Here is a 19,753-nt window from a genome sequence, read left to right as displayed (position 1 = left end):
CCAGGAGATGGACTTTACCAGACATAAGGGACTATGCAAACCTGTTACTCCACTGGTCAGTGGTATTGGCACAGGGATTGATCCTCTCTGCACTGGATGCAGAGTTGTGCTCGCAGTAAAATCCAGTGACTGGGAGAGAAGCCTGTGTGTCCTCAGATATGCCCATGCTGCACACATGGCCAGCCTGTTTTAATTTGCCTTCTTGGTACTAAAGAAGTGCGGGTGAAACCTGAGGTTAAAAACTTTCAGCACAAAAAGTAAAGCCATGAAAGGTAAGTATTTAACCTCATCTGTGCCCAGGTGCAGCCTCTTTCTAGCCTAGCATGAACCCAGTGATGTGTTAAATTCTGAATACAAAATATGAGCTTGTAGAGTATCAAAGCTCAGGGAATAGTCTGATAGACTCTCTTGAATCCTAAATGGCTGAACAACCATGGCATTTTTGCATGTCCCCCATACTTTACATGGTACTCTAGTACCAAACCCTAGATGGTGAATACCCAGTGTTGCTACTCTGCCAGGATCAGAGGACAGCTTCTATAACAGTAGGCAGAAAAACTGCTTTGGCTCAGCCTGGCAGTTAAATGACCATTCTTTGTATTTCCATCAGGAAAAGGGTTCTTCCAAAAAACACTTTCTTCTCTTCACCATACTTGACTGCTGGGAAAACCAGAAGAGTCATACACAGATCAAAAGTAATTTAAATGTAATATAGAACTAAATGTAGTTCTTTCTATTGTCATCTCTCTTGACTAGTGGCCAAAGAGATGTGGTACCCAGCTGTTATGTCATCTTGCTCATGGATGTGTAAGGGTGATCCCCAAGAGCTCATCCAAGCCTGGACCTGAGAGCCACAAGCCTCCACAGCAACATCATCCTCTGTGCCAGGATGACCCTTTCTGGGGAGCTGTGACAATCAGCACTAATAACAGCTAAAACAAGATAGCTTTCCTTAGAGAAGCCAGCAAGAATCTGGCTCAGAACACAATCCTGAAGATGCCTTTGTCTATCAGCAAGCAGAAAACTGTCTCCAGTTGCTCTCAGAAACCACATACGGATTGTCCGTCTGTACCGTTTCTCAAGCAGCATTGGTCCCGGTTTCAGCCACACATTTCTGCCCACATGCTGCCTATTTCCTTAGTTATTTCTTGGACAGATCTCTTGCCCCACCTGTCTTGCTGTACAGCCACACAAATAGCAGTGTTTGCACAGCAGTGGGACAGCATGGTGCTGCTTTAGCTGGCATTGCCACCTAAGAAACACCAGCCTTAGTGCAGTGTGCTTTGGATCCTGTCCCTTCCCAAACCTTCCACGGGATATCTTCTGGCCTTGCTTTCCAGGAGACAGAGAGAAGGAGGAGAAAACAGTCTATGAGTACTAACATCTCTGAATTAAGGTTTTTTCTAAGTAGCAGTTTATTCAACATGTGATGGACCATTCAATCACAGGCTGGATGCAAGTACTTGTACTCTTTTTAGAATAAAAGTTTAACTCATTTCTCCACTAAGCCCCAGATTAATGAAGGGCTGGGGACACTGGGGCATACTTAGAGAACATAAAAATATTGCCATAATTTTTTATGTTCTCCACACCATAAATGTTCACTTCATGGTGCACAATCCATATTGCTTTCCAGAATACCCAGACTAGGGTTCTTTTGCAGTCTGCAAAACCAATTAAAAGCTTAAAAACAAGTGGTCTGAAAGAGCATATTCCTGCTAAACCTTTACTGGTCAGTGATATCTGCAGAGTAATTTTTCCTCACTTCTTGATCAATTCACTCATACCATAATGATCTCATCCTTTTCCCATTCAAACTCAGAATGTTTTTAATGATTGGAAACCTCTGTCTCTGGCTGTGCTTTATACCCTGTGCCATTTTATAGATTTCAGGAAATTTCTTAGCAAGAGTTTCCACCTTTCATTGGAGCTAACTAAGGGGCACTTCAAGTTGTATGATTCTTCAGCAGCACCTCCCAGAGCGAACTCGCTTAGGAAGAGCAAGACAAATCAAGCAATATAGGCAAGGACATAATGCAGACAATTCACAATAACAAAGTATCTGCATTAGTCTCAAAGCAGCAATTCAGAGGAGCATAGGATTAACCAAATACTCTATATGCCAGTTCATTTGCACCATCTGCTGAACCACATATCAGAAGGTGAAAGGATAATAGACACATGGGGCTGTGGTTGAAATAGATTTGGAAAAAGAAAATTGTTTCAGAAAGCTATGAAAACAAAAACCTGGGCACTTACAAATCTGCAGCCAGGATAGGGAAGAAAGAATGATGTCACTTTGCAGACCTCAGAGATTTGCTTTTTGTTGCTTACCATTTTTTAGAAGTGGGGAAGGTTGTGGAGCTTGATATAATCTACTCTGGAGCCCAGTTCAGACAGGAATTGCTATTTAACTGTAGGAACTGTAGGAATCACAAGCATGATTCCTATTATGCAGAGAACATGAAGCACAACTTTTTCCAATGTGCATGGGTGCTGTGAGTGAGAATGTGCAAAGCTGGGGCTTGGACAGAGCCCCCAGGATACAGCCCCAGACTGTGTTTAGATGGTTTGGACATTGCAGCCCCTTGCTAAGAATCTTCTGTGTTCACCAGAGCATGTGAGAGACATTTGGAACCTTTCAGCTGATCCTCAGATCAATAATATTACTGAGAATGCTGTCCTAGAAAATGTGATCAAAAGCTGAGAAATTACTTTGTTCAGTTACTGTTGTAAAATATGTGTATTAGTCAAAAGATGATATTGGATTTCTGCATTGCCAAACACAGGAACACTAAAATAGGGAAAAAGATCCCAATATTCCAGAAGTCTGGGAAGTGCTGGTGGATCTCTCTGAAGTGTCATATGGTGTATTAGCATAAACCAACCCATTTCAAACCCTGAAAATATGTGTTTATTTCTCTTCATCAAGACTGCTTAAATATTGGAAGTTACAGTTTTTGCCTTGTAATATAAATTGCTACAAGAAATGTAAATTAATTGTTACTTATTTAATTGATAATAATTACACTTAACAATCTGTGCTGCAAAAGGTAATGGCTGTAAAAGTCAAAAGGCATTTGCACAGAACTTTAACTTGGTGATGAATGGCTTCCTTTTGTGCGATGGCACATAAGAGCTGCAAATACAGTCCCATCTTTAAAGACTTGGAAAATTCTAGTTTAACTGCCAGAAAAAAAAAAAAAAATTCTGTGTCTCTTCTTTTGGTGTTGAATAGGACAGTATTCTGGAAGATGATTGTAAAAATTAGAAAGGTTCCTTTAAAATGCAGTAAAAAGTAATTGTTTATTTTAAATTTCAGCTCTTATAGTGTCAGAACGCTCCAAAAATACTCATGAAAGCATCATTGATTCATAGAGATGGTGTTAAAGGACATAAGGCATCAGAATAGAGTTCAGTCTGATTTTATGTATATCACAGGCTGTTATACCTCACTGAATTACGGCCAAATTGAGCCTAGTGGCTTCAATTTCACTGAGACATAACTGGTGTTTGGCAAGAGCAGAAAGTATCCTCAGAGTACCCATTTCAAATTATGGAATTATTAGTTTCCTTATTATATAGATGGGACACAGAGTAGTTTGGGGAACCATTGAAAGGTCTTTCTGGATGCTATATGCTCTACCAAGAGGCTATTTTCTCATGGAAAAAAAAAACCAAAACACCACAGGAATCTTGAGGTCTCACTAACTCCTTCTCCATAAAACTGACTTCTCCTGACGCTAAGGGTGATAATGAGAATTTGACGATTGTTCTGTGACTTGTGAGATATTTTTGTTCCTGGCTGGAACACATTAAAAAGCTGTTTTGAAGACAGAGGATACATTACTGTGATCACACTAGCAAAAAATGTTCAAAAATCTCTCCTTGGTCTCTAAAAGCACTGAACTGCCTGAAGAAAATAGATGTGTTAGCACAGGCAAAATTACCCAAACCTAGTGCCAGAATTGAAATTCACATTGCCTTGCTCACATAAGAAAGTGTAAATTGTATTTTTTTCATATAAATAAAGTTTAAAAAGCCAAATTGTAGTTGTTTTTGTGGTCAGAGTTTCCAGTGACAGGCACCATGTCTTGTGAGATTCTGAAGACGATGTGACCACTCTGAAATGAGTTGCACTGACCCCAGCAGCAGTGAGACCACTGCACACTCTCTACATGCATCAGTAATACACGGACAGTGCTATTTGCAAGAGACCACAGATATTGGCTTCCTCATCCAGTCTGTCCAATTAGTCCAGTTCCTCTTCATTATGGAAAACAAGCAGGACATTCCAGTCACCAGAGCTGTGGCTGTCACTGGGTAGATGATGTGCCCTCCCTGCATTTCCACTGACAAATGAGATTGATCTATGGCACTGAGAGCTGGCATGTAAGTGTCTGCCCATATATGAGCAGTTGGCACATATTCCCAATTCATCCCATCCCACCTCACTGTCTCCCAAACTGTCTTGGTGCCTTTGGCAGAGCAACCTGGTGAGGGTGGTTTTTGGTAAGTGTGACTGGGGCCACCCTCAGCTGGGAGAGTCAGGGCTGAGCTGTGTGCACACAAGTGCTGCACTGGCACCCTCCCTGGGGCTGGAGAATGGGCCTCACCTGCTCCATTTGGGAATATTGCACTTTGTAATGTATCCATAAGTGGTTCCATACCCATTAGCAATGTATCCTTGTGCATTGGATCATCAAGCCATATAAATTTAGAACGGCTCAGAGTAGAGCAAAATTATATTTCTGTTATATTAACAAAGCATCCATTGTGGAACTGGGGCTGACTTTGTTGTCTATGTTGGGCAATACCTGATCTGATGCTGGAATGGAGCTGGCAGATGATCCCTTGTATGCTGTGAAACATGCTGATACAAAAGTAATTGTCAAAATTTCTTGAAAAATATTGAACTGGTCAAATTAATTTCTGCCAGCACATCCCTCTGCATTACTGATACCCAGGAGTTTAACACCAGGGCTGCTGTGCTGCTGAAGCACAACCTTAGTCACACACTTTAACAGCTTTGAGAGCAGTGCTGCAGTGCAATTGGTAGCACTGATACACACACAGAAGACCTTTCTCAATATTGCTGTTACTGAGAACTTTAAATGAATGGATGCATTTGAAAGACTTCCCAGAAAATACATTTCCTTTTCAGCTGGCAGCTCAGTTATTCATCTAAGTAGTCTGTGGATTAAGTAATTTGACACATTTCTTTTGTGAAACAATTGTGTGTTATTTGCTCTCTCCTTTTTCCATCTCACCTGTACAACTAACCCAGAAATTCAACACAGATATTTCAGGCACACGCCAGGACCAGCCAGCAGCCACCCCAAGTAGTGTGTGATGGTTCTGGTAGCCACTACAGAGCCCATAAATGGGTTCACAAACCAGGGAGGGAAAACCAGAAACAGGGAAAGGGTTAAGAATGTTGTTTTTTCCTATTTGCTTATTAGCTCAGTTCTTGGCATAAATCTCTCTGGACACGGACAAAGAGGGAGCACAGATTTTAGTTATTTCATGTCTGGGAAGATTAGTGCAGGGAGGTCAGATTGAGGTACAGCATCATGTATTATAACACAGCAGAAGGATCTGGTATCTAATTTATTAAGTGACCAGCAGATTGGACATCCTGATTTTTCTATGTGTGTAGGAACTCAGTTTGTTGCTACTGTTAGTACTTTATCTTTCTGTTTATGCTGTGCTGCAGGGTGGGGTGGGTGGGAAGAGGCTGGACTCTCCCCATTCAGATGCAGCTGCCATGTCCTGGCACTTTCCCTGGGGATGTGTTTCCCTGGGGCTGATTTTCCCAGCACAGACACTCAGACCACGAGCACCCTGAGCAGGTGGTGTAAGGCAGTGCCAGCGTCCCCACACAATGTCCCCCACAATATCCCCCACAATGTCCCCCACAATGTCCCCACAGCACTGCAAGAAGCAGCCGTTCTGGCAAGCAGAGGCCACACGTGCTATTGTGTTTTACCTCCACCTGATCATCATATCCACCCACCTAAAATTCCATCTCTGTTTTCTATATAGATCCTGACAGAACAGCTCAAGTACACTGTGTACAGTCAGAGGACAAGTATTGATTTTGCTGTACCTGAATAAAATTCTTAACAGAAAAACAAAGCTAATGTTGGTGTTTCAGTGTTCCTCTCTTTTGACTTCTGTGCGTGGGTTTCTGTTCTCACCATATAGCATTTGATCCATGCAAGGTGCACAGTCAGACCCTGATTTTTAAGATGTGCACAACCCAGGCTCTGATCTGTGCAGGCACAATTTGAGAGCCAGTAAATAATTTTGTCTATGTTTTATTGCCTGTATTTAACTGAAGTGCAAAGCAATAATTTCCTTCCCACCGACAAATCAGCGAATCAGATAGACAGCTATTACATTTTTCTGGTGTAATTATGAAGAACCATACCCTTCCACACCAGCATTGCCTAAAAGTTAAAATGTGTAGTTTATTTGCACTTCACTGAGTCAAAGGACAACTAGCCTGATCTGAAGTGTATCCTTATTTGTTTTGAAGATGTTGCTGTGAATCAAGGTTATTAAGGCATTATTTTAATAGTAGGTATAGTATACATTAGTTGTGTTGCTAACTATATTGTCATGAAAACATTTGAAGCCTTATTAATGCACACACCATCAATACTTAAAAGCATCATTGCCTGATGATGATAATACAGCTTCACTAGTGGATGATCTATGACTGCAAGCATTAAATACTCCCTACTTTAAAGTCATTAATCCCTACTTTCTTCGAATACATTTAATTAAAAAGTTCCATTTCCCAGTAATTGCTGTTTTTATATAACCCCAAAATGGAATTTTATTTAGGCACAAGGTCTTTTATATAAACATCCATCTGTCCACAGCATAGCAGTGCTGGGACAAGTTTTGTGGATTGGGTGAGAAGTGAAGAGATTACAGAAGACTCTGTGTCCCTGTAAGAACTGTGAACTTTTGTCCTCTGTGTAACAGCTTTGGATCATTTTTGCTTTCAGAATTTTGGTGCCAAACAAGGAACTGCAGACTCAATAGCAGAGAAAATCATGAAACAATGGGTTTATGCCTACTGGAGTTGCAATATTAGTTTATAAAAAAGCTCCTTCCTTATTCCTTTTTCTTTTCTATGTCAAGGTTTGCACTGCAAAGTGTCCTCCTTTCCAGTTGAACACAGAATTAAGCAAACTTCAACTGCATGTATAAAAATGCACATATGTATGTATATCTATATCTATATCTATATCTATATCTATATCTTTATCTATATCTATATATCTATATCTATCTATCTATAGATACATATAGAGATATATCTATCTTCTCTATGCTTCAGACTGAGAGATATCACTAATAAAAAGAAAATATGTTGGTATTAATAAGGTTGGCATTCAAAAAGTATGAAATAAATGCACGGAAGTTTGTCAGCTTATTAAACATTCCATTACAAGTGGTGTTTTTACTTTCATTGCTCTAACATCTAACCACAGTTCACTGGCTAAAGGCCAAGGTAGCTTTTGCACTGGCACATTACCATGCAGTGTACTTCTGTACTTCTCTTCCATTTATTAATGCTGCAGACTTCCTACAATTCATGCTAAAAATAGAACTGGTTATGTGAAAAACACTGCATTTGTGCTTGAGCTGCAGTATAGAAACAAGAGGATTTTATATGGATGGGGGAAGAGATTCATGACACAGAAGAGCTAGCTGGTTATATTCTGGAAAAAGCTTTCTTTTTTCATGGTTGTAAATAAAATTAGAGTTGCTATGTACACGTTAGTCTGAGGGATGAATCACAGTTGTTGTATTGCCTCAGTCTGTATGAATCTTTATGTGTATCTTTTGTATGAAAGGGAGATGATTTCTTGTACACGGAAACCTGAAAATAGAGAAATGTATGGAAGAGAATTTGCAAAATCAAAGGTGAATGTGATGTTTTGTTTTTCAGTATAGAGACTGTCTTCGTCTGTGGCATGTGTTTTGAAGTAGCCAAAAAAATTATATGCAAATGAAAAACTTCAACCTCGCCACTAAATGTTTGGACTTGCATTTTGGCCAGGCATAGCTTCTCCTATTGTTCTGCTTTCAGTAACTTTTAGTCAGCATTTGCTGTCTACAGACCACCACAAAAACATTTCCAAACTTATTTCCAAGCTGTAATACAGCTGCACACTAAAAATTGTCAGCATTCAAATGCAGTCCTTACACTCTTGATCTTTTTTATAATGCTGTGATTTGTTTTGAATCAACAGTAGTTTGAACAAGACAAACAACATCCCAGATTCCATCTGAACCTAAGGCAGCTGCCAGGGACACAGGTGAAGAGTGATAGTGGATGTATTTCATAGTCAAAATGAAAAGTGGCAAAACTGATAAGGTCTCATTGTTGCACAAACAGAAAAAGCTAACAGTTTGCATATCAGAAATATCAGGTGTTAGGATTTGACTGAGAACTGCTGAATAGGAGCTTGTTTGCCTTTGGAGAAATAGAAAGGAAGGAAATGTCATGCAGCAACCTGACACGTGGTAGTGGTGGGAGATGGCAAACAAGGAAATAGACCTTTCCCATGCTGCTTCCGACAGATACTGCTTGGGCTGGCTGGGATGGTGCATCATTAAGGAATTCTGATTATTAAATATCTGTGCTTGGCAAAGAATAAGAGAGCAATAAACCTCTCTTAAGTGCATGACAGTCTCCAAAGTCACCCTTGTTTTGTTCTTTTCTTGGTTCTGTGTAAGAAATAAAATTGGTGATCCTGTTAGAAGCAGAGGCAATAATATTGAAATGAGAACAAATTGTAAGCTGTGTGATTTTTGAACTATCTAGAGAAAATGAAATTAAGAAAGTTTTCAAATGCCATGTGCTTTTCACCAGGCCACTGAAACATAGTGAGATAAAGCAATAGCTACTGTGTTTCTCTGTCAATTCATAACCTATAATTGGACTTAAAAAAGGACGTATTAGTTCACAGGACAAAGCTTAAGTAAAAAAATTTGGTGCAAAGTGCTTAGTTCCTCCTCTTAATTACTACAGACCAGCCTTAAACCTTACCTAACAGTGGAACTCCATCCAAATCTAGTATAGACTGAAATTATTGAATCTGCTCCAATTTACATTAAAATTTAATTTTGTCCTGACAAGCTCTCTGAAATTGATACTCACTGCAATAGAGTGCAGTATAAAAGATCATATCATGCAGTCAACATGATGCACTTTGCAATGTAATTTAACACTAATGTTAAATTAAATTACAAAGATAAATTTTATGGTCTCTCTTAAAATCGTTTAAGAGCTTAATTCTTATCTGAGATGTGTAAGGCACAAATCTTTCCTATTGATCACTGACTATACAGATAATTGTGAGAGAATAATCACAAAATATGATGGATTGTCCAAGGCTTTTCTTTATGATACAGACTTGTTATTTGATGTGTTAGTCCTTTATTGCAACTAGGACCTCTGCTGAAGGAAAAGGCTCAAGCAGGTTGTCCTCATTGAAGAAAACACTGATCTGTACAGTTTGGATGAGGCCAAATTGCATAATAAAGAAGATTTAGACAATGTTAAACTAGATTTGGAAGATTCAGATTGTAGATTTTCACAGCCCTCAGAACTAAGCCCATTAGGAGGAAGATGAGACTCATCCTAATTTTCATTAGCTGAAAATACATACAGCAACTGGATGCAGTTTGCCCCTGCCACTGGGATTCCAGGAATATCTACTTATGTTATTAAAACCAAGTGCTCTTACTTTCATTTGTCATCAAGGGAAGGGAAAGGAGGCAGATAACCTTCACTATTCACTTTGGTGTAGGAAGAACTGTGAGCTCAGCTGGTGGAAACAAAATTAAAAGTCCGTAAGACTTGTGTGATGCTGTTGAAGGAAGGGATTTTCAAAACATCTCCCCATTGTACAGGAGGTGAATAGGAAAAAGAGCATTTGCTGAGAGGACATTCTTTTAATGTCTGGGTAATGACAGGAAGAGTTTAAAGTTGCAAAGTTCTTGCACAGAATCAAAAAAAAATAGAAATAATAGAAATAATTTTTAAAAACTTCAAAGAGAAGCAAAACTACAAACAGTGGACCTCCTTTCTAAGCCCTTTCTAAACAATGGATCTTAAATAAAAAGATTAAGCAAAATCACAAGGAAAAACCTTTCAGAGTTTGAGAGAAAAGGGTTATCAAATAGTTGCAGCAATGACTGAGAGCCCTAAAATAATTTTTTTAATGCTTAAGAGTATTCTGAAGCAGAATTCCTTCCAGCACATGCTGTAATGATGAGCATACTGACTAAAGTGATAACTAAATCAGGGGTATGTCAAAGTCATCTCCATAAATGCACTCAGCTTCCCCTTGGACAAGGAAAGGAGAGCACATCTGTCCAGTTCAACATTCATTATGTGGCATCTTGAAGGTGATTCACACCACTCATTACTTAGAAACTGAAGATGTCACTAAAACTGATCATCTCCACTGTAAGAAATGCTTCGTTCAGTATGATGTGATGCTAAGTAGGCCCTCAAATTTGGTTCTTTTCAGGGAAGAATGGGCTCAGCTACCTGCAGTTCAGCAGCAGCTCTGCAGGAGCAGGGACATGGACAGCAATGGTTCTGGGACTGCTGAAGGCAGAGCCCTTCTGCCAGCCTGGGCACGCTGCAGGGAGTGAGGAACCTGCAGTCCTTGCGGGGGTGCAAGGAGGGAGGCAGGAACTTTCTCTGCTGTAAAGGAGGTTGGGTTCCCTGCTGACCAGGTGCACAGTTTTGATGGTGCCACCACATGGAAAGGCAGAATTAATAGCCACAAGATCTAACAAAGTTTCCATCGCCGCCTGAATTGCTCCAGAGTGCATGGAGGAGAGGACAGTGGTGGAAGTTGTTATCTAGCTGATATGCAAAGGAGAGGAGAGGAGAGGAGAGGAGAGGAGAGGAGAGGAGAGGAGAGGAGAGGAGAGGAGAGGAGAGGAGAGGAGAGGAGAGGAGAGGAGAGGAGAGGAGAGGAGAGGAGAGGAGAGGAGAGGAGAGGAGAGGAGAGGAGAGGAGAGGAGAGGAGAGGAGAGGAGAGGAGAGGAGAGGAGAGGAGAGGAGAGGAGAGGAGAGGAGAGGAGAGGAGAGGAGAGGAGAGGAGAGGAGAGGAGAGGAGAGGAGAGGAGAGGAGAGGAGAGGAGAGGAGAGGAGAGGAGAGGAGAGGAGAGGAGAGGAGAGGAGAGGAGAGGAGAGGAGAGGAGAGGAGAGGAGAGGAGAGGAGAGGAGAGGAGAGGAGAGGAGAGGAGAGGAGAGGAGAGGAGAGGAGAGGAAACGAAAAGAAAAGAAAAGAAAAGAAAAGAAAAGAAAAGAAAAGAAAAGAAAAGAAAAGAAAAGAAAAGAAAGAAAATGGAGGGGAGGAAGAGATTAAATTGGGGTGCAACACTCTAACTGGAATTAGCTGCAGTGCTGGTGATGGCTGTGCTGTGTTAAGATCTGTTTCATATCCACTCATAGTTATTTGCCTGAAAAAAACCATGTTTTTCAAGCTTAGTCTTACCTGAAATGAATGCTGCTTCTTTCCATTATCACTGTTGCTGGGAATTGAAATGGCTGCAGATACAGAACAGTGTAAAAACATGATGAGCTATGTAGCTTGGGAGCAATTGAGCAGCTGAATACTGCATTATTGAGAAATCATTCGCTACCTCTGGGTGTTAGTGAGAAACTGGAGAGTCCTAGACTGGCATTCAGGGCATAGCATAGGATGAATAAACATTGCTGAGTGCTGAGTATTTGCTAGTGAATCCAGCATGGAGCTTCAGCAGTTGTGTGTGTCATCCCACTGCTTCCTCCAGGGCTGGCAACACACACAAAAGGAACAGTGAATGCCAGGACCCTTGTGGCAGGATTGTTTCCTAAAAAACCAAGTTATCAATGAAATTAATGAAACATTTTATATCATGTGCAGCAGGCAAAACAGCCATATTTTCAAGTGTCAGTGTGTGAGAACTATTTAAATATATATCAGTAGTACTCAAGGGACTTGTAGATAGGTGCATGAAACTGTTATTTTTATGTGCATACCTGTATATTGCCAAATTATTCCTGGCATAGTATTTTACCTCCTATCTAGTTAAGATAGGAATCTCTTTAGAACAAGGTGCTCGGTATTTTGTAAAATATATATATATATATATCTGTCATTGTACAAATAATAAGCTGTAGATGCAAATGATCACTAATATTGTGAGCTAGGAATTCTAATCCCTAGTTCTTAGGTGATTGCAAGTACAAATGTTTCTTGACTCAGCATGGTGTCACAAAACATGGAACCTTCTCCCATGCTGAGTGGGGGTTATTAAGTATATCCTAGACCCTGTAAATCTCAGGTTATGGAATTCATCCCAGAATCTGCTTTTGCAATGGTATTGTGCTGCAGAAATTCATCCTGTATTTTTTAAAGCTAACATAAAATATCCATTCCATATGGTTTTGGAGATGTACTTAAAATATGAGCCAAGTTCAACCTGATGCAGTGCTGTCTTGCTGAGCCCTGAGCTAATCTAAAGCAATTTCTTTCAGAGGTGTGATCCCATTCATGTCTATGAGATTTTAAGTCAAAGCCTAAAGAAAGTATTTTTAGTAACAGCTTTGAAACATTTTCATTACTATCTGTTTAAATAAAATGTCTTTAATTTAGGAGTAAATACAGTAAACATGCCTATACCATAATTCCAAGCAGTTTCCCACCTCCTTGTAGATTTCAAAATTTCTATTGTTTCCTACCTATGTAGCAAACCCAAGGACTTCAGTCTGTTTATACACAGCCAATTTAAAAAATCTTTGGCACAGAAGGAATTGGAAATATAGAGAGAACAGTAGTCACAGTAAACAAGCTAGGGATTACTCTGTGGTATTGGACTACTTAAGCTATTGAGGTTAAGAGCTGGCTTTTCATTCTGTCCCAAAGATCATCTAAGGTTTCACTAAAATAAATGACCCCGTGCAGACTGGATTTTGAATATACAGGTTAAAATGACTGGGTTTATAATTTAAGTTGAAGCATTTACTGTATTTGCTGCTTGCTACACTAACTACTGTAAAAATTGAACATTTATTTATTCCATGTATGTCATTACATGGGGTGTACAATGAACATTTATTAGTTCCACATCTCAGCAGGAGTGCACAGTGGCTCTTCAAAAAGGGAAAGCAGGCAGCAAGAATAGTAAGGTTGAGTGATGGCAATCTCAAAACCTCTTCTTTTGGCTTAAAGTTTGCCTTTCAGGGAAGGACCATGGATATAGCTGATCCACTGAAATGCATTGATGGAAGAGACCTGTATTTGACTTGGGCAAGAGCTTAAAACAAAGCCAAAGCATTCCCCCCCCTTACAAAACAAGTATGTAAAAAACCACCTAATTTCTTTCAGTTCATAAAAACCCCAAAACATTTCTCATTTATATCTTCATGTTTTTAGTGGAAAACAAAGATGGTTTTTAAGATGAAAATGTTCTGTATTCACATGTGATCCTTAAAAAACACATGCTATTTTGAGCAGTGAATTGCAAGCCGGCCAGTGAAAGAAGCAGCAATATGTTCCTAGGAAATTTTCATTCCTCCCTCTGTTCTGCAGGGGAATGAAACTTACATTAATTCTGAAAAACAAGCATGAGCAGAGAAATTTAAAATCAGCCATCAGCTTTCTCTGTTTCTAACTCCAGAAATGAACTGTATTGAGGACGGCAGCAATGCTTTCCTGTTTCAGTGCCATGCTGCTAGGGGTACAGGGAACTCATAGAGGGGTTTGAAACCATTCAAGGAAGACAAACTTCCAGGTATAGCTCTTTTACAAGAAAAAACATCCCTAGTGTGTCCCCTTCCTCACTGGAGGTGTGTCAGTAACATATTGTGGACATGTGTACCTGTGGATGGACATAAAACAGTGGATGTGGATGTGCAGAGACATTTCAGTTCTTTTCAGAAATCCTGCCCCTCTGAAGAAATGGGACTTTTCCCAGGGAAATGCCCTGGGGCCAGAATTTCTCTAGCAGGATGAACGGGAGTTGTTTTCTCTAGAGCACATAGAGGGTGTCCAGAGGGAAGACTGCATTTCAGTGTACAAATAAAATGTTGTTTTGTTTAGATTTGTTGGTTGATAACTCAGAGCCTTTGTGGAGGATAAAAAATGAGCTCTAAAAGAACACTGAACCTCTTCAAGGCTGCACATTGTATTCCAGGTATACCTTCACTGTCAACATCCTACCTGAATATTAGCCAATGATTAATACTCCCATTCAAATGGGGGTTTTCTCACTTTTAGGAAGGGCTGTAAATCAACATGAGCTCTGAATATGCAACAGTTTCTATAATTTTCAAGTGATTAATACAGGCATTTGACCAGGAGAAGTTTCAAGCATCAAAGAGTTAAAACTACATTTCAGTAGAACTTCAGGGAACACTCTCATTGCTGCCTGGTTCCTTGCTGGCTCATTCAGAAAAACTAATGTTACATTATACATTTACATTCTTAAATGTCATCTACATGAAAAATTTTAGCTATTTCCATTTTTTAAATTGTAGTTAGTGAAACTTTTATGTAATTCAGACAAAATAGGCAGCCATAGGAAGAGAGTTAAAACTTGCTTGTTTTGGTAGACCGTGGGACTTGTTGGCCACCCGCCTTACTGACCAGATATGTTTCCTGATTTAAAGAAGCTGCCTGGGCGATTATGTAGTGTCACCAACTAAATACGGCAAGGCTGGAGGCTCACCGATTTCTCTTTAAAATGCAAAAAGCGCTGAGAAGCGAAGGGCTGCCGCTCCTTTGTGCGGCGGAGCGCGTTGGCTGGGGCGGCTCTGCCACCTGCAGCTCAGCGCCGGCAGCGCCGCAGCCCCGACCGAAAACGCTCCCGAGCAAGGGCTGCAGGAGCAGGGAACCGCTACTGGCATTGGGAATGTAATGCCTGAGCTCATGGTATGCGAAAGGTAAAAGAGAGCTTTCACATCGGTGCTCCTTGCTATATTCGCTGCTTCCAGAAAGAGCATCTGTTCTCCGAATGGTATAAAAACCCAGCATTAGAACAAAAATCATAAGGATCATAAGGCTAAAACTATTCTTGGTGTGACTGGACTGATCTCAGAGCTGAATATGACCCCTTACTGATGAAGGCCAGTTTGGGCTCTGCTGATATCTGAGGTATTACAGGAAATTATGTGTGGATCCATATTCTCAGAACCCTTTAACTCTGTCTGCAGTGCCACCACTATCTCCTCATATAACTCCCTTCTTGAAAAACACTGGGGTTTGAAACCTGTAAATGCTAGTTTTCTCCTCCAAAAAAATTCATTAAAAATAAATCCAAATCTTTCAGATGTGTTTTACTAACACAAAAAAAACCCCAAAAACAAACAAAAAAAAAAAAAGCAACACAAAAGCAAACATTATTATGTTCCCTATTTTCATTTCCCTCAGCCCCAAGGGTATAGCATTACCACTTTGTCAAGTTGGACCCAAGCCCTCTAGCTGATGAATTGTCCATAGGATCCATATGGAAGTCCAGGAAAGTCCCTGCCAGTGTATATAGTACCAAACCATGTGCATGGGTGTGCACTGGACACCCACAAATGCAGGCTGCTCATGCCAGTGATCCCTCAGAGTGAAGCACTGTGCTCATCCCCAGAGCTGCCTCCACCTCACAGCTCTGACAGTGAAACAGCAATGGCTCTGAGCAATGGTCAGACATCAACACAACAAGCTCAAGATAGCTAGAAACTAATTTTAATTATATTAGGTTACTAGGCATGATGTGGAGTTCTTTCAGTGGGTTTTAGTACTGCAGAGGGAAAGTACATAATCTATTATGATACACATTTTTCCAAATACATTTTAAAAGCTAAAACAAACATAGTTTTTTTCTTTGAACTTTAGGCTTTGTTCAACTGCACACACAATTAAGACATTCTAGTGCCTGTGACATCCACAAGGAGCTTTGTGTCCTTCTGGGACAGCAAGGCGATCTGGTGGATCAGATCCAGCATCATCTGGGGCATTTCAGCTGGCACTAGACACCTGTGCACAGGCATATGGATCCCACCTCTCGTGCTGCCTAAGTGTGGAACTCAGAAATATCTCTCTTGTCAAGCATTGCCATTAAAGGTTCTGTATTCCTAGGAATGTAGAAATTATTTCTGCAATCATACATCGTCACTGCACTAAATTCTTGAAGTCTTTAGGCTATTTTCTTGGGTGACTGATTTCAAGCTGTGAAGAAACTGCTTGTAGAAGAGATTGGTTTTTTTGGCGTCCCAAATATTATTAATATAGTACTGTAGTAAAAACTTGTACATTTTGGTATTATCCGGTGCTTGAAAAAACGTTAAAATGGATGTTGTGAAAAAATCTCACAGAGGGAGACTAGATGATCTGTGGGGAATAGACAGTTTAGGCCTCAGGCTTCTACAAGCCAATGAATGAAGGAGAATAAAACATTCCATTAGCTTTGTTTTAAGAACTCACTCTGTCAACCCAGCCTGCCAGGTTACCTGCTCACCATTGTTTAAAGACAGCAGGTGGTTTTGGCCAATCAAGCTTTTAAATGCATCTTGTCCCCACATTTTTAAACTGGCTCTTTTGGAAAAAAAAAAAAAAAAAAACAAGTTACTGATTGTCAATGGCAAGTTCTTTGGACTTAAGATAATTGGAGCACAATCATTTCCTCTTTCAAGGATTTGATTTTGAGTTACTTTAGATTTCAAGTAGGTCTCAAAGGTCACCAAAAAAGACTGTGAGATTTGACATCAATCATTTATAATCCAGTTCATTTAACACTTATGCCAAAACTATAGAGTTCAATGCCCCACTATTACTCAAGTATCCAAAACTGACCTTACCATTTTAGAGGAAATAAATGGTTGTGAATTCCCCAAAAACCAGAAGAAGAATTCATGTGAGTGGGTACAGCTCCCAAGTATTCAGAAGATGAGATTTTCCCATGCCCTGGAGTAGGGCCCTCAATGCCCATATATTTTTCTCTATGCAAGTGAGATCAGTCAAGCATTTCTACACATTGGGTCTGTATTCCATTTTAATCTTGTGTGTGAAGTGAAAGAGGTTATACACAGGATTAGCAGTCAAGATATCCACAGGCAGCAAGGACAGCATAGTTCTCAGTGCACGTTACGGTTAGAGCACAATAGCAAACATCTTTGCCAAGATGATAAAGAAGAAACATTCTCTTTGTTGCCAATAATAAATATCTAGGGAAGAGTAAGTATATAATGAATAAAGTGTCCTTAAGGAAATGTTGGAAGAACCTACATATATATTTCTGTATTTTTAGTCCCAGCAGCAGTAGAGCTGTGTGAGTCTAGTGCTCTGCTCAGGGTAACTAGTTTGCCCAGATATATCAAAAGTATTTTTTCTTGCTTGCTGCTGTCAGTTCATAATGAGAAAAATTTAGCCAGCCATGCCAGAAACCCAGATTTAGAACAATGGTGTCCATTATGATCACAAATCTCTTTCTCACTCACATAGACACACACACAAAACCTGAGCAAGCACCTGCAGGTTTCAGAATAAATTGAATATCAACTCAAAGTACAACACCTTTTTCACAGCATAAACTGGATCCTGCATATACTTTAGGACCTGATGATCTTAATTTTTGTTGAATACTGAACTAGATGAAAATTCAAACCCAGAGTGCACTATGTGATAGTAGCTTTCTGTCTATTAGATTTTCTTGCAAATATTTATTTACAAAAATATGTAAAAACTATGTAAGAAAAATATCAATGAGGCAACTGCAGATTCGATTTCTGCAGTTGGAAAAAAATAATTTCCCATAGTCAAGCTCTTCATTCTCCCTGCTGCTTTATGTTATCTCTGTTTTAACTGCTGTTAATGGAAGGCTCATCAAACAGCAGTGCCAATACATAGTAATATTTAAATGCTGAATTAGACTCAGTCCTCATGGCAGTCCTCACCCTTTCAACTATTTTCCCTGCATACTTTGAATCTCCATTGATAGGAATGAGAAAAGGGTGCACTTAGGGAGAATGGAGCAAGCGTTATTCAGCTCTGCAGCCCAGAGAGAGGAATTTGTCTCCTGTCTTATATATTTGTCAAAGAACAAAGGGAAAACATCTCCTGCTGAAGAAATCCAGGACACACCTTCAGCAAAACTTTCTAAAATTAAGTAAATAATTCAAAACAAGATTTGGTTTAAGTTACACCTTTCTTCAGTTGCCATTCCAACTTCCAATAATTTGATCAACTTGTTGCCCTACTTCTGTTGGAAAAAAAAGCCAAACCTGCCCCTGCTTCTAAATTGTTCTGCTTTGAAAAGTGACTAAAAATGGTATGCATGCTCCATGCTTGTTCTGTGCCAGCTACTTCCTTATCATATGTGCTCAGTAAGGAAGCATTTGCAAGTAAGGAACCATTTCCTCCTATGTGCCAGCCCTGCAAATTTCAGGCAGCACCGGTAGGTCAGCCTGGAGTTTTTCTCCTCGTTTAGGATGTCTAAAAACCAAGGCTCTGGCAAACAAGAGTAAGCCCTCAGTCACAGGTGTGCAATTTTGTAGCCTTCTATGGCTTTGAGTGAGGTTTAAATGACTGGAAATGATTCTGTGGGTATAAACAGGAGAGACTAGAAAGCAGCGTGGTGCTCTTTCTGCTGGATCTGCTGTGCTAACAGGAGTAGAAAGCAGTGGACAATATTTAATTATTAAGTGAAGAGGTAGAAAATATATGACTCTGTTTTAAAAAAGAGGTTTGAAATTCCATACTTTCAGAAATCTGTATCCTATATATTCAGCATTCAAGCAGACAAGAAAAATAAAGTGCTTCTCTTTTTTTCTCATATGGGTCATGCATATGATAAGAAGAGAGTGTATAGTCCTCAACATAACAAAAAAATCCCAAAATTACCTGGATTATTTTGCATGAAACATCAAAATAAATGACCATTTATAAGTTCTCATTGTGGTGTGCAGTAGGTCAGAAGAACATGTTTTGCTGTATGTGAATGCTAAGCAATGATGGGCATTTTATTATTTATCAATCTTTGCAGCTTTGGCAATGAAGCATGAACATTTTCTACTCTTCTGAAATCTCTGTAGCCTGGAAGACTAGAGTTGAAGTTTATCTGATATATCCATAAATTACCTAGGATAATAAATAGCAAGAAGTTTTTCCAATTCAGAGTTTTTATTTTGCAATCCAAGTGCAGATTAAACTGAACTGTATAAGGCATGCTCCATTAGCAAGAGTAAAAAAAATCCAAAAATATAATTTCCAGCTATGTAAATACTGATCAGTGGAGGCTTTGCTTGGATAAAATTGTTCTATTCTGTTTTTTTCTTCTAGTTGTGTGTTATACTGGAGCCAATGCAGGAACTGATGTCAAGACATAAAACTTACAATCTAAGTCCTCGAGACTGCTTGAAGACTTGCTTATTTCAAAAATGGCAGAGAATGGTGGCCCCACCAGGTATGTTTCACTTCCAAAATTCTACTTATTTTATAGTAAAATTAATAGAGAAGAAATGGGAAAGCTTACTTATAAAGGAAAGTAGTAAAAATTAGCAATGTTCCCAAAGCAAGCCTGAAAATTATTCTGATATTTTATGATTTCAGTCTGGCACAACTGATTTATAGATGTGCACACTGAGATGGCTTCACTATGACTAGGATATAATTTAGTACAAAAATATGTGTAGATGGAATGCAAAATGCCTACTGGCTCCCTTAGAATTCATTGT

At 39.6% G+C, this 19,753-nt stretch overlaps 1 protein-coding gene across 10 annotated transcripts in view; it reads left to right on the top strand.

Annotated features, from left to right (window-relative positions):
- LDB2 (LIM domain binding 2) overlaps positions 1–19,753 on the top strand; it is a 212,880-nt gene that overhangs the window by 181,436 nt on the left and 11,691 nt on the right. For all 10 annotated transcript variants that reach the window (XM_058803254.1, XM_058803252.1, XM_058803253.1 and 7 more), the window contains one exon: positions 19,359–19,482. In XM_058803254.1, coding sequence (XP_058659237.1) covers positions 19,359–19,482 — 124 coding nt within the window. The remainder of the gene's footprint in view (positions 1–19,358; positions 19,483–19,753) is intronic.

The sequence above is a fragment of the Ammospiza caudacuta genome, chromosome 4 (assembly GCF_027887145.1).
Source record: "Ammospiza caudacuta isolate bAmmCau1 chromosome 4, bAmmCau1.pri, whole genome shotgun sequence".
NCBI lineage: Eukaryota > Metazoa > Chordata > Aves > Passeriformes > Passerellidae > Ammospiza > Ammospiza caudacuta.
The sequence above is the reverse complement of the archived record's forward strand: the minus strand, read 5'-3'. Positions and strand labels throughout refer to the sequence as shown.